Here is a 16,702-nt window from a genome sequence, read left to right as displayed (position 1 = left end):
CGAGTTACATACACTGAATGATACAGCTGCCCTTGAACAGTCCTGTAATTCATCAACTACTGAACCTGAATGGGACTCATCAGATGATGAAACCCTGGAATTCAAAAGAAGACGTATGCTTTCTGCAAACGACAGGCTTGCTTCTACTGTCAAACGGAAGAAAGGTCAGATTCAGTACACTCACACACCTATATCCGATGAATTTAGATCATTTGAGGAACTAAAAAATAGGCTTTCTGGAAAAACTCCGCCTGAAATATTTTTTTATGTTTTTTGATGACGAAGTGATTAATTTGGTTTTACATTGCTTTGCAACTTTTAAAAACTGATAAAACAATTACTCAAAGAAATCTTGCACCTGCCATAGATGAAGTGCGTTATGATAATCAAGGTCACCTCATGATTGTTCACGCTAATAAAGCCCGAAGGAGATGTAGAATCTGCCACAGTCACACAATGTACGTTTGTAATAAGTGTAATGTGCATTTACATAGTTCATGCTTTATAAAATATCACCAAAAATGAAACCGGGTGTTACCGGTGGTGCGCTCACGCACCATATTATGCATTTTTTTGTATCAGGTTCTATTTGGAAAACAATTTACTTTTAGTTGTTTTCTGTCGAATTTGAAATTTATTTAGTATATTTATGTATAAATTATATGTTACATCTTATTTGCCCCAAAACATTATTTAATGTGGTTCGTTTACGTACCAGTATTTTTTTGTATGTTTCGAGTTTTTTTTTACACTTGTAATGTATGCAATAAAATAAATAATTTCAGAGCAAAACAGTATTTTTTAAATTTTTTTATGCTTATGATAATATGGGTTAAAACCAGCATTTTACGGCAAAATCAAATTTTATTCTTAGCGAGTAAAAACGCTCTAGCACCCAGAACAGGTCGGTTTTCAAGTTCGTGTCGAAGTTTGACATTACCCTGGCCTTAGTCGCATTTCGCGGGCGGCCGTCTACAAACTGGCGGTCCACGAGCTCGGGCACCGTCCCTCGCGTAATGCGCCTGCGCGAAATATTGGCGCGAACTCCCGCGGATCGATTGGCACTCGTAGGAGTCCCGGACTCGAGTGCCACTGCAGGATTATACAGTCTTCCTGGAGCCGCGCTGTCTGGCGGATCAAATCGAAACGCAGCTCCCCTTTCCGACACGTTCAAGCCGCGGGCTCAATGAACAATTATTAGGGGAAGCGGCGCGAGAACCTCCGCGTGTGAATCGCACCCGTTAACAATAAACCGTACAATAATTCTTTTTACCTCGAGGCAATTTTCGACGACTACACGGAGGTTAGCTGGTGACGTAGCGGTGTGTGTAGAGCAACAGATTTCCCCCCGCGCGCGAAGCCCGACAAGCTCCCAGCTTTTTCGATCCCCTTCTACAACCGTAAGACGTCATCACTCCAATACGTACCTAAACAACGTTGTGATACATAGACTAATAATATATTAATAGTTGGACATATCGAGATATTTTTAGTTACCCTTCGATTTTATTAGAGACATATCCTAGACATAGTTCCGGTTTAAATACCATGTGATTAGTGTCTAAGAATATCGCGTAAACTAAACCAAACCGAACAAAGACTAAAGATGAGCCTGTCCAGGTCGTGTCTGTCCAATCGAAGCATGAATGGGAAGGTAAATATGAATGAGCCTCGTTCGTTTGTCGATGTTAGGCCAGTGTTACGGTTAGTTAGACGGGCTTTACGTTCTGCTACATCGGCTTTACGCTGAATTAATTCGTGTCACGGATTCCGTGGGCATCCTGTATGTTACAAGCTCCATTGATTTTTCCCGCGAACGTTGCAGATGATGTTATACCGGTTCAATTCACTTTCATTGAGATTTGGAGTCCAGGATGACTCGGAAACAAACAAAAATAATATTAATAAACAATAAAATAGATTATTTTGACGCTAGTAACTTCCATTCCGCCGGAATGGCACAAAACTGTGTGTCTATCTGTGTGGCAATTGTTATTTTCACTTCACCATGGTTCTACTCTTACCCATTTCCTCTTTTCCTCCTTAGTGTCTATCCAACAAACAAAACAAACTTTTAAGAATCAATCCACTAACTTTTCCTTAAAACTAATGCAAGTCTTCGCCTTTGTCACTGTCTTTGGGATGATGGTGATGTTTTTCCCACTTGATTTCTTTACATCTAGGAACTAACGGTATTGACTAATCTTAGAATATGGAAGCGAAGACTTCTTGAAAAAGCGGGGTTCAATAATAAAACTTAGTGGAAAATCTTAATTGATGAACATTGATAGATTGGATTTATAGTATAATCCATGTATTAAAATTGTTACGTCTGTGGTTGTTTCACTAGATGGCGCACAGTAAACGATAATATAATTCAACAAGATTTAACACAGCTTTGCTCCGGTAGGATAACAACCTGTTCACTGAGTTGGCTCATGATATATCGTGGAGTGGAAGGCAACACAACTAAACCCTCAAGATTAATTAAATAAATTAAATGTCTACGCTTTAATTAAAAATTATGAAAACTAAGGGTGGAGGGACTCTTTGCATACATCAAATCCTTTGATTTAGTTTTCTCTGTTTTCCCTTCGGCGTCAGTAAGAACTTTATCCTTAATGACAGCAATGAATTTTGATTGAGGTCTGCACAAAGGAAATGATAACAGTAGAACAGTGGTAACAGTATAGGTATAAGGCCCCAAGGCTAATCTCTGCGGCATGCCGAGCAATCATAAGCTGAGTAAGTCTTTTGACTGAATTTTCTCTCTTTTCCCTTCGGCGTCAGTCACAACTTTATCCTTGATTTCTCCATCAATGACAGCAGAATTTTTATTAAAGTGTGCACAGAGGAAATGGTGAAATACACTAGAACAGGACTTATAGGGCCACAAGACAATTCCCTGTGGGATACCGAGCAATAGTAAGCTACGCAAGTCCTTTGACTGAGTTTTCTCTCTTTTGCATAGTGAAAACTTTATTCTTGATCTTGGTGATTTTATCACCAGCGAAAGTAGTGAATTGTGATTGAGATTTGCACAGAGAAAATAATGAACTGCACTAAAAACAGTAGCTATAGTGCACCAAGGCTAGTCCCTACGGAATAGTAAGCTGCACAGAAAACTGAATTCATTACAAATCGTAGAATTTTATTTTTTACCCCTGAATCAAAATTTGAAGATTTGAAGAAAGATTTGGCGCTCTAGTAGTAGTCGTGTGCAACCCTGACGAACCATACTATAATGATCATACTAAAATGACATGAATAAGTACTAGTACTAGTCGCTTTAGAAATGCACATAAGCAAAATCCGCATCGAGAGTAACATATGCATATAACTAAGGCTTTGTTTTAGATTCTTTGAGTATCGAGTCCGCACAAGTGCCAACGTCGCTCAAACATCCACTTATAAGCTTACATTAATCTTAAATTAGAGTTCGAAACCGTAGGAATTAGTTGGAAACTAATTTAAAACTATTATGCAACAAGCGAAAATCTAAATAAACACTCAGTTGCAGTTACTCATTGTTGCAACACCATCCTGAGTAGTAAAAAATATAAATATGGACCGCTGAAAATAATAAAGATACAAGAAAATATATTATTATTAGTAAGGTTTATTACAAACGTTTTGATCCCTCTCCTTCTTTTTGATCTCTCCGTTTTGGAATATGGGTATATATTAACATTTTTTAAATAAAAAAAATACATATCCCACCAAAAAAACTCCAACATGTCTTTGTTGCATGCTTTGTAATAATGGCGGGTAACTGCAAACTGTCGAAAAATGAATCTAAAAGTAAGGAGTGTCCCCAAAGTGCCCCTCTTTTGTAACAAGCATTTTTAAAGCTCAGTAAACGGGGCCATCAATCATAAAGATTAAAGCGTAACGGGATTCGGTTTATTTGGCTAATCTTTAACTCATAAATTCCGGTTAATCCGTTCTGCTTTTATATGGAATGGAAAGCGGCCACAAAAGCTTTGCGTTTTGAAACGCGGCGCGTGATTCTTTGTTACGTATGCACTGTAACAAAGGTGATTTACTTCTAAAAGTGGTTTAATTTTGTGCTGTATACAAACTTTGCTAAGCCTACGATCAGAGAAAAATCCACTACCCTGTCGAAAGTTCGACAATGTTTTCAAGTTGAATTAAGAGTAAACTCTGACCTCATTTCAAGGTAGGGGTAAAAATAATTCCCATTAAGTTACTAAATATAAGTGAACAGTAGTAGGTATTAGTTACTGCTAATGTAAATAACCTTTTTTGCTAATTGTAAATTCTTTTAAAAACATTTCATAACAGAAATAACGAAAAGAAATAACTTTTTTTTTAAATTAAATTTGTTTAAGCTTGAAGTAGCCATATATAAAAATAATAATGAGATAAAGAAGAAAAGGCCATAGTTAAATAAACAAATTTGAATTTTGTTTTTGTTCTCAATTTGATTTTATCAATTTATTTAATATTAACTACCAAATTGCAGTAAAATTGTGCACTATCCGCGGGATGATGAGCGAGTAAAGTAAAGTACATTAGTACCAGAAATAACGAATTCCAACGGGATTTGTTCCAAATAATTCCCTCATTCCTGTATAAAACTTTAAATACAAAAAATTTAGCTTTTGATGCGGTTTAAACCAATGTGTCCCATCTGTAAGGGTAATAACACAAAATTAAACTTTTTGACAGATGTTTTTATTTTTAAAAGTGATATTATATAATTTTGGTTGGCTGATTTCAAAAATTCTATGCATTTAATTGTGTCACGTAAAGTTTATTTGCAAATATTAAAGAAAAAAAAAGATATTTTTGAAATGTTTTTTTTTTTAGTAAAAAAGTGGAATCCTAGTTAAAAAAAAAGTAAAAAAAAAACTTTACTCACACTTTTTGGAGTGAAATCTTCATGTTTTTTTTTGCCATAAATCTGCGTCGTCTGGACATTCGGCTGTGTGCTTTTAAGGAAATATCATCTTGTTTTAACATCCAGCAGTAGTCCGCCATCATCGTTATGCTCCATCTGCCTTGGTATTGTCGTTCCATTTCCTGATGAAACCTCTCTCCCTGTTCTTCACTAACTCATCCAAGATTTTCAGGAAAATAGTTCAAGTGTGAAAACAGGAAATGCACTTTCAAACTCGTATTACAACCTAGACGATGAAAATGTTGCAACAAATTTTGAACAGTACCTTCGTTGTATTCGTCCTTAGAGTTACCAGGAAAATTTTCTTCTTTAAATGAAACCCGACATTGGTGTTTTGAAAATCCTTGTTTTTGCATAATATTTTTATTTGCGGCGCAACAAGAAGAGGAGAGCATATAAAGAGGAGGCAGTAAAACTTTTTTGGAGTCAGCTAAGCTATCTCTTAATACGTTTGTGCTACCAGGTGTAAGGCTTGTTCTAGAAGGCCATTCTATTTGAATCTTGCCCCACTATCCCGCTCACAAATAAAGCATGGAAATTTTGTATAACCCCCCCTGTTGTCCTAGGAGTAAGCACAACACTCTAAGGTCACCAAAGCATCTACTGATGTTTTTGGTACTTTATTTTCAAATATTATTATTTTTCTTTTAAATGTACCGAGTGTGTAACGGGAACCGAGGCCAGTTAAACTACGCTTACTTGAGTCAATAAAGAGCAGTCTGAACGCTAACAATTCGGATGCATCCATTGGAAGGTGCAAATTTAATTCGATCCGGTTAAACACTTCGGACTCTTTGAAATTTGGTGTGAAATCTGAGTCATCTGGGACGGAGTTACATTCCTCTGATTCTAACGGTACATATGGTCCAGGAGGAACTGGCCGAATAACAGAGTCAAGATTGGGATACACAATTTGTTTCTTATTTTTTCTGTTGAATGCTTGAACATTACACTAACAAAAGTAACAATGATAACTCTCGCCATACCATAGAATCACCAAAGCTTAAACATTCCTTCCTAACTTTTTGCCAATTTCTTAATGTTTCAACGCATAAACAGCATGAGGAACCCAGGACTTCTCTTGGTTGCCAATTTTTATACCAAAATAAGCGTGGTATACATTTTCCCCAAAAGAAGTTATAGTTTGCCTTTGCTTTACTACCACATAACTTGTACAGATATAACAAAAGCTATTTGGATGGTTTACCCAATGTCTTCTTTCCATATTTATCCGTTCTAGAACACTCGAAATACGCAACAACGAAGATAACAACCGCGAACACTGTAGCACTACGACCAATACAACCAAACTGCGTATAAGCTCCTGCGCCAACTCTGTTCACATTTAATTTCCTAGATATCAATTCATTATGCCTAACACAGAACGAACATATCATAGGCATGTACATTAATAAAATAACATCTTTAAGATAAACAGCGCTATAAAAAAATTCTATTCTATCCTATCCAACCAATCGAATTTAATTTAACTTGAACTACGTCACTGTCATCAATTATGGGAGGGAATGCGTATGAGACAAAACAAAAAGCAGAGGCGTTTTATCCGCCATTGACGCTATCGCCAAACATTCCTCAATAAAGGAATCACGAACACAACTACGACGGCCTTTTGTTTCCCGATTTCGACTTTACGCGGACGAATTTGCGTTAATTACATCGGAAACAATGGCCGACGCGAAACAAAGACCCCGCAAACAGAAAAAAATGGTGAGTATAAATCTTGTCGTATCGCTTTTGCCACCAAATGGCATGCTGCCACTTTTTTTTATTTAAAATTTCCAAAATAAGCTAATCGGTTTCCGTTTATCAAGAGTTATGCGAATGGGGTAAAATTTACAAGAGTGGGACTTGGCCTAGTTTCAAAGAGCAAAGTTTTTAAAACTTACGTGGAAAGGTACTTGGGCAACTTTCGTTTCGATTCTGACGAGTTTGCGGCTGTGCAAGTTTTGGATATACAGGGTGTTTCAGACGATCGGATTTACTAAACTGGCTTATCGATCGATGTTAGCAAAGTTGCAAAGTTTGGTTTCCATCATATTTTATCGATTATCTTAGTTTTTGCCTATTTCGATTTAATTTAAAAGTGACCATCTATTTAACCTTGACAAAAGCACATTTTAAATAAAGAAAGTCTTTTTTCGTAAGTTAGAGGCGCTGATACTGGGGATGATTTATGTAATTATTCGCGCTGCTCACTAAATTCTCTGTAACGGTTGGTCCTAGGGGACCGCCGTTTCTCTGTATGTTCGACCATAACTTCCCAGCGGTTTCAGCTAGACGGTTCAATTTTTGCCCGTTTTCAACAGTCTAGGCGTGTACAACATGAGTGAAAATGGTCGCGGTCAAACCTTGGCGGCCATCTTTTTTATTCAATTTTCCACTGTTTTCGGGACATAGCTATGAAACACGATAAGTATCCCAAATTTGCAGCAATCGACTTCAAATTTGGCACGTATATGCAGCTTAGCCCTGTGACGGAACATATTAAAACTGGAGGGGGCTGGGGGACCGGGAAGTATTTAAAAAAAACGCGTTTACAAGAGTCCAAGAAAACCGTTAATTTTCGAAAACGATTCATGCAATCGAGAAATTTCTTAAACCAAAATATCCACGAGATTAGGTGCTAAAACGTTTATTTATACAGAGTGTGCCCGGTATTAGCAAAAAACTGAAAATTTGGGTCCTCTTATAATGGCAATTGACGATAACTAGAAGGCTGTGCTTCAGTTAACAGTTTCTTTTACATCGTCGTATGGACAGCTAAAATGTTTATATTTAAGCTTTTCACCTATTGTACAAGGTGCTATATTAAGAAATGTAGCAAGTGTCTTAAATTTGAAGCTATCGACTTCAAACTTAGCAGAGAGATAAAAGTTCAGACTTCAATTTATATTGTTAAAATTGGGCGCCACCGAATATCACGAAGTCTATTAAAAAAAAAATTTTTTTTGGGTTATTTATTATATTTATATTTTCTCCAAAACTATTTACCTTATCGGCAAAATTCTTTTTCTACTCCCGTCTGTAAAATACCTAATTACGCACCGATCTAGCGTGCGGGAAGCGTCACTTTACCACGTCAGGCTCGTTTCCCACGGATCCGAGCCACTTCGGACATTTCCGGGATTTTACCGCACGGGTTTGAGAGCAATCGGATGTTTTCGGAGATATTTCCCACGCTTTGAATTTTGACGTTTGTCAATTCTGATAGTCATGTCAGTGAATGTATTCGTGTTTTGCGAAAATGTACGCAAAAACTCGTTTATTTAACACTCGCTCCGCTCGTGTCAAATAAACTCGTGAGTCAAATGCCGTTTACCGCACTTGTGGCATAATATACTATTGACCAAGAGACGCGTACAATCGGGTACTATCACTTTTATACCAACCATTATATACAGGGTTTTTCAGTTGTAGACAAAAATATTAAAGACCCTAAAAATTGTTCTTTTCCAGAGTCAATTATTTGCCGTTAATCAAAATTTGTAGAAAAAATGGCTAATTGGTTTAAACGGTATTATAGGCCACACCAAGAGCTACAATTTTTGTATTTACGGTTTTGGTTATATTATATATTATATTTGAAAAAATCGATATGAAAATCGCCATTCCTCTCCCTCAGTCCACTCGTGATGGTTATTGATTATTGATTATTTCGGCGTACTGATTAGTATATGAAATTTAATCTGGAAGAACATTTCTTTCTCTATATAATCTAATAGCTTATTAAAATATATATCCTAATTCAACTAACATATTGCATTCAAGAAGTTTGGGGTAAAAATAGTATATTTGTGCTACAAGTTTGATTAACTCCCATTTAGTCACGAGTTTGATTGGTTTCGAGCGAAACGTTGTGCAGGAAGTGTTTGTTAAACGAGTGACCGAAGAACTCGCATACTTTTTCTTCCACCATTGGTGTTTCTAAAATAGCGGCAATGTGGCCTTATGAGGCAGTCTTCGCTAAACCGAACCAAACATAGTTTAGTTTGTTCTACATCAAATCTAGACAGTGCATCCAACACAAGCAATTTTACTCAAAACATTGTCACAGGTAATAGCAGTAAATATGATCTACGAAATCTGTTTATCCGTTCATCCATCCATCCATATACACAAATTCACCTTTGTAAGAAACATAAGAACGGAATATCAAAATTTAATTGGGGTTTCGAGATATTTTGCTGTTTTTAAAAGTCTACAACGATATACCGTTTTTACGACATAATCCGGTATTTAGCTTTGGTAAATCTTTATGAAGGTCTAACCGCAGGCCCTTCCTCGCTTTGATTTTCCTTTGTATCACAATGGCGTTTCAGAACTGTACTTCGGTATTTCGTACATACTCTCATCGGTGAGATTATTAGTCCATGCAGTGAAAAAACTATTCTTACTTTAAAATGTTTATTATAAATATAAATGAAGGATCAAATGTTAGAATATTTATAAAAAAAGTTATTCTACACATTTTTTCCAACTGGAGGCAGATATTTTTTCTACTTCACTTCTAATTAATTCTATTGCCTCAGAAGTAAATTTCGGCGAGGTGTTGTTTGATCTTAAACTGGGTTTCAGCTGTCTCTATATCAGTTCTTTGAATCCCTGCTCCATGGCCAACTTCTTCACATTATACTTCTTATCAAACGTTCCCGTCTTCAGAATTTCCAATTACTGCTTCTTTGTGTAGGAATTTTCAAGCAAAAAATGTTGAATGACTTCTTTAGTCGATGATAAATTCGGCATTTGTTCCTCTTGTGCAACATGGTAGCTGGTGTTGTCCATCACGACAACACTGTTTGGTGGAATATTGGTAAGCAATTTTTCGGAAAACCGTTTTTCAAAGATATCTGCTTTCATAATTTCGTGGTAATCAACCTTTACTTCTTTGATATCTCTTACAGAAAGCAACAAAGCGTTATGCCCCGCGGAACTGTTGTTACCATCAGTCCATCCTTTCTTGGCGGATCTATATATATGATGTATATGGAACCTCAATAAAAATGGCACACTGAGTCTTGAAAAACAATTGAATTACAGTCATTATAATAAACCCTTAAATTGGAAATCAGTTTAAGCGATGTGTTTTAATAGATGGCCAAATTCAACTTGAAATCGAGCTTCCTCAAATAGGGACTGTTTTAAGAAGATTTATAAGAAGCACATTAATATAAATTAATATAACAGTTTAGTCAAAGAAAATTTCCCTAATCTTAATATATAAAAGTCGGCTAAAAAACGGTACATCGTTCGGCGCACTTTACCTTGTATATTTTGAGACAAATACAATTTCTAAAAAAATGATGTAGGTTTTTGCTGCTCGTTTAAGCAATTCCCTTCCTTGTTCGGAATGAAACGTGTCGCTGGACGGCAAATATTTAAAACGCTTCTTAAAATATAATCCCGAGTTTTTCGATGTAAAAACTTCGCAATAAATAATCGAAAGAGGTCGTTACAGAATGAGGATTATGCCGGTCCACACCCTATACGGGCAATATGAGAACGTCTGCGTAAGATTTATGGCGTCCGACGAACGACGTCGTCGTCGCCGTCAGTTTCCGGAATTAATATCCACTTTGAGATTTCGCTGCCCGCCGCCGCGTCAATTGACATCGGACATGGCGGTGACAAGTGCTATTAATGGCATCTCCGGCCGAATTCAATGGAACATCTGCGAACAGAGTTAAGTTAAAGATATCCCGAAATATTACGGTAATTTGAAAAGTTCCGGGCCTAATCAAGGAAACAAAAGACGTAAACAACACTTTTTATAAAACTTCTGGATTCCTCCTGCTATGGTTTTTGTTGAATTGAGCTAGCTAACGTATCACCAATCATCCTATTGGCTTCTTCAGAGTTTGACTAAAAATGGCTCGCATTTTACTCTGTATCTGCTTTTATATTATTTGAGAGCTAAATGAGTCGCGGTTAAGATTGTTAGGTTGCAAGATTACATGCAAGAATTTTAGTTTTACCGAATAAAATTTTATATTCGATTTCGTGATTGTGTTCGGCAACTGCTGATGAGTTTATTTGTCTTAGTCTTAAGGCTCTTTCATGTTCTTTGAGCCTAGTTGATATTTTTCGTCCGGTCTCTGCAATGTATTCTTTGCCGCATATGCATGGAATGCTGTAACTCCTGGCATTTCAAATTTTGTCTTTGACGAACCGAAAATGTTGAGAGATTTTTGGACAAATGGTAAATCTGGTTTTGACGTTATACTTCTTTAGAACTTTTGAAATGTGGTCAGTGATGTTTTGGTACGAAACTGTCAGTTTTCCCTGTAAATGGTTTTAATAAGAAAGCTAGATATTTTACTAGGGAATATGTTGGTGCTGACAATAGGTCGAAGGGGTAATCCTGGTTTATGAATCTTTGGGAGTCCGTAGAGACTAGGAATTTTAGAGTCATGAGGGGTGACAGGTTTTTTCACGTAGTCTTAAACATAGATAATGATAGATTTAAGGTTGTATTTCATAGATGACGTAGGATCTTTTTTAAGTTGACGTCTGAATGTTTTCCTGATATTCATTTGTGTTGATGACCACCGTAGCAGTTCCTCTACCTGCTTTTAGAATTACGGGATTAGATTTTAGAGATTTTAGGCCAATGCGTTCAGGTTTTGCAATATTAGATTAGGTTTTGATTTTTTTAGGATTTTTGCGGTTTCAAATCGAATTGCATTATTTTGTCCTTTGAAATGATTTCCTCCTTTGGGATAATACGTAGGCAAGGACAAAGTTAGAACCTTTTGAAAGAACTGATTTTTCCGATGATACATTTATGTTTATGTTTGGTAGTTGAGAAGATTTTGATGGTTTCTCTAGTATGATTCTGGCTGGAAGGATTAACGGAGATTTAAAGCTTTGTCGTATAACAACAATGTAAAAGCAGGTACAAAGTAAAATGCGAGCCAGTTTCAGTCAAGTTCTGAAGAAACCATCAGGATGATTGGCGAAACGTTAGCTAGTTCGACTCAACAAAAACCGACGCAGAATCCAGAAGGTTTATAAAAAGTGTTACAGTAGTCTGTGGAAGTTTCTTTGAAAAATGGACGTAAACAACAATTTTATTTTTCCACTTGACCCACCTATCTTCAATTGAGGTCACAGAGGTCCTACCTATTCTGATAACACAGATATTTTCGTTACCAACATCAACAAATACCCAACGTCTATTTTGAATGCGTGAATCATTTGCAACACCTTTTCAAATAGTAATATGGCGTTCGATGCGGTCGCTTTTTTAATAAAATATCAATAAACGGCTACTGCGTGGTTATGCTATTTTATTTAATGTTGCCTCTATTTGTGGCGAGTATCAACAGGGTTGCCATATGGATAGTGTGCCTGACTATTACAAGGCCCATGAAACCCACACTAACCAAGGTTCTTTCTGAAGGTAATTCTCACATCTCTCGATATACATATGGGAGAGGTGGTCTAGCGCAGTTGCACTATTGGAGGCGAAAATTTATAATCCACAAGCTTTACACGACCAACGCCAGAGGGAATATGCACCTCAACAAGATAGACGTCTACTCCCATGGTTCAAAAGAGTAAAAGAGGATCAGGATGCCGAAAGTACCCTAAATCCCTTAACATTATAACGGATATAAGATATTCAGTTTGTTCCAGGCGACGCTCGCTGGCATTGCTGCTACCGGTAAAACTGAATGAGATACCAGACAGGCAGTTCTGGTACTTCATATTTCAAGTCAGAACTAGCACTAGAATGTTGCAGTATCCTCGTTGATACATCAGTGGACAATAAGGTCTTAGTTGGATAGTTGAAAATAATGTCGGTAACACCCTGGCCCAGGAGGGCTGCCGGAGTAAACTTTATCGGGCCCAACCCTGCTATCGTTTTAACGAACAATGAAATAAAAAAGAAAAGTATTGGTTATCCAAACGAAATAGCAGCCAAACAATTCCTGAGTAGGAACATGAAGATGGGGCTGTGGGACATATTCTGTGTGTCCTAACGACCCGTTTAGACGTGATGCTCTTGGAGCTGTCATCGATTACATGGAGTTACTAAGCTTGATGTAAAGCTGAGTCCTCAGGAGGACGCACTACCCCACTTTACTTACATATACATATGCAGATTGATTCATCTAAGATCATTATTCACTTTTAGATTATTTTATTTATCCATTTCCAAATGGTGTACAATAATCCTCATTGTAATTCAATTGTTAATTTATGTAGTTTAGCCACAAATAAGCCCAGAAAAGCGCGCATATGAGATGTAAATACTATATTATGCAACAAGTTTAAATAAAGCCACTTTAGTCACGAGTTTAATTTTTCACGAGCCGAAGAAGTTTATCTGCTTGTTCGCTTATTATACTTTTTACACGACCATTAGTTTGTTGGCACATTTTTATAAATAGATTTACTGAGCCGTGACGTAGCCGTTCACAATCTTCCGAAAAAATCGAACTGACGTATAAAAGTGCCATTTTCCGCAAGCTTGACCAGTTATTTTAGCGTAGGTAGTAGACAAATTTAATTTTAGAAACAATGCGAACTATATTTGATGCCAAAAAGTTGCACAAATATTTTCATTTAAATAAAAATCGGATAAATTTTGACGGTGCATCCAACGCTATCAATTCCATTCAAAGCAACGTAAACAAATTCTGTAACAAATTTGATTAAAAGCGGGATCAATCAGTTTCATTGCCTATTTCATCGAACTGTAATATCATTAGTTATTTCGGCATGGTATCGGAAGTCCGATGATTGTTATTAATTCTCGTTTAATGACAGTCTAGACAACTGGTGATCGAATTTGTATCGGAACCGTCAAAACAATCGTCTGGTGCAAATCAGGACCTTGCCTTCCTTGAGCTTTCTTTAAAATGTAACGGATTTTATTCTTTACCCTTATTAATAAAAATTATTATAGCGTTTTCAGTTCACACCACATCACAATCTTTAGATAATCTATTAGCCTTATCGCACACTACCTTCAGGGGGACTTAAATGCCGGGTTGTCTTAACAACGTTGCAATAAGAAGTGACTTTATGTCTTGCATGTTGCCACATCTCCATGAAGTTTATGAACGTGTTGCATACTATACTTTTTCTACTACCATTAATTTTTGGTTACAATTCTGTAAAACAGCACTAGTATCATTTTCAGTGAGTTACGTATGACACGGCCATCAAAACGTCAAAATACCATCAGTAGCTAAAATCTACCGATTGCTCTCAAACCCGCAACTTAAGTATCGGAAATTTACGTGGCTCACTACGAAGCTGACATCTTAAAATCATACATTTTGCAGGCATATTTTTTTATTTTAGTACCTACATCTACCCACCTGCAGGCTTAATTATAGGCCACACCAAGAAGTCGAAAATACATAAGTCATGGTTGATTCTGAACCAACATCACGCACTGCTTTGTAAAGGGTGTTTTTTTAGGTGTATGGAACTCTAAATTGACAACACTTTCTTAACTGGCCGCCATTTTGTCAGCTGTCAAGTGATTTATGTTCAGTTTGATTTGGCATTTCAACATGAAATGGACTGACGCCTGAACAACGCTTTCAAATTGTGGAAATTTAGTTTGATTTTACGATCAACATAATCATCCATCAGAGCAATTAATTGGATCAACTATGGAATGTTTTCACACCACATTTACTCTAAATGATAATACGCATCCACAGAGACGTCGTACAGTGCGTACAGAAAATGTCAGTGCTGCTATAGTGCTTGGCGCCATCGTGCAGAGGAAGTGGATATGTGTCCATCCCCTTTATGGAAAATTTTGCGTGCTGGCAAAATCCAACTCGTCTAAGAATTGAAGTTACCCGATCCCTAACAAGACGTTGATTCGATGAATGTGCCGAAAACAAGATTACCGTTGCTCACTTTTGGTTGAACGGATACATAATAAACTGCCGTATCTGCAGTGATGATATTTTCCAAGTGTATGTTGAACCACCTTCACATCCAGAAAAACTAACTTTGGTGTGTTTTGTGGGCTATTGAAGAAAACGTTTGGTGGTAACCGCAAAGTTTCACATTTCGAACCCATGAATCTGCTTGCAAGATCGCGCGATTTGACGTCGCTAGACTACTTTTACATATACACCCCTTACTTTCAAGTATTCTGTTCATCAACAATTTCATTGCTTGACTTTGTGGTTCACGGGCGACCCTTAAATTTTATCATACTGACTAGAATCCTCCGCTATATTATTCGGCACCATTGAAAAACAGACTTCATATAAGTTCGTAGCAAATCACTCAACAACATTACGAAGCTATTTATTTTCCTACATAAATTTACCCTTATACTTGTAAACTTATATGAGGGATGTGTCCAAAGTTCTGGGAATTTTGCTATAATTTTTATTATTTTCTTAATTTTCGTCAATACTACAATGTAATTTTTTAACGTAAATAAATTTAACTGAATGCATTTATCCCAACTATAAACAATTTTCATAAGCCGTCTTGAAAGAATTTTGTAGATGTCTCCTCAACCACGAATGGTTTTTTTTCAAACCTGCGAACAAATGATGATTAAGATCTGGGGAATAAGGTGGGCGCGTCTTCATCAGCCGTACATCTAAATAAACTGTACAATCTTGCAGTAAATAGTTGCATAAACACGTCAAGACTTAAGTTTTCATAGAAACTTCCAAAGGCTACTTTAATACTATTTTTCTACTCCCGTCTCTAAAATTTCCAATTACACACCGATCTAGCGTACGGGAAGCGTCACTTTACCACGTCAGTTTCAGTCCCATGAATCCAAGTCACTTTGGACATTTCCTGGATTTTACCGCATGGATTTGGGAGCAATCGGATGTTTTCGGAGATATTTCCCACGCTTTGTCAGTGAATGTATTCGTGTTTTGCAAAAATGTACGCAAAAACTAACGGTCGTAGAAAAAGTATAGTATGCAACACGTTCGGTAAACTTTTTAACTCATTCGATTATTAAACACTCGCTCCGCTCGGGTCAAATAAACTCGTGAGTCAAATGCCATTTACCGCACTTGTTGCATAATATACTATTTTCTACTCCCGTCTGTAAAATACCTAATTACCCACTGATCTAGCGTGCGGGAAGCGCCACTTTACCACGTCAGTTTCGTTTCCCACTTCGGACTTTTGCGGGATTTTACCGCACGGGTTTGGGAGCCATCGGATGTTTTCGGAGATATTTCCCGCGCTTTGTCAGTGAATGTATTCGTGTTTTGCAAAAATGTACGCAAAAACTAACGGTCGTAGAAAAAGTATAGTATGCAACACGTTCGGTAAACTTTTTAACTCATTCGATTATTAAACACTCGCTCCGCTCGGGTCAAATAAACTCGTGAGTCAAATGCCATTTACCGCACTTGTTGCATAATATACTATTTTCTACTCCCGTCTGTAAAATACCTAATTACCCACTGATCTAGCGTGCGGGAAGCGCCACTTTACCACGTCAGTTTCGTTTCCCACTTCGGACTTTTGCGGGATTTTACCGCACGGGTTTGGGAGCCATCGGATGTTTTCGGAGATATTTCCCGCGCTTTGAATTTCGACGTTTGTCAATTCTGACGGTCATGTCAGTGAATGTATTCATGCTGTGTTTCTAAAATGTACCCAAAATTTAACAGTCGTAGAAAAAGTATAGTATGCAACACGTTCGGTAAATTCCGCTCGTGTCAAATAAACTCGTGAGTCAAATGCCGTTTACCGTACTTGCATAATATATTATTACAAACCTTCTGAATTCCTCCTGCG

At 37.1% G+C, this 16,702-nt stretch overlaps 1 protein-coding gene across 5 annotated transcripts in view; it reads left to right on the top strand.

Moving 5' to 3' along the window:
• Positions 1-16,702, top strand: part of LOC132698694 (alpha-catulin) — a 91,386-nt gene that overhangs the window by 30,111 nt on the left and 44,573 nt on the right. The window contains exon 1 of one of the 5 annotated variants that reach the window (XM_060664893.1): positions 1,126-1,654. The exons of the other annotated variants lie outside the window; for them this stretch is intronic. Coding sequence (XP_060520876.1) covers positions 1,607-1,654 — 48 coding nt within the window. The 5' untranslated portion in view covers positions 1,126-1,606. Of the gene's footprint in view, positions 1-1,125; positions 1,655-16,702 lie in introns of those variants that run through there. 5 annotated transcript variants of the gene reach the window in all.

This window comes from Cylas formicarius, unplaced genomic scaffold (genome assembly GCF_029955315.1).
Source record: "Cylas formicarius isolate icCylForm1 unplaced genomic scaffold, icCylForm1.1 PGA_scaffold_2__14_contigs__length_35257938, whole genome shotgun sequence".
Classification (NCBI taxonomy): Eukaryota; Metazoa; Arthropoda; class Insecta; order Coleoptera; family Brentidae; genus Cylas; species Cylas formicarius.
This window is presented reverse-complemented; position numbering and strand designations above follow the sequence as displayed.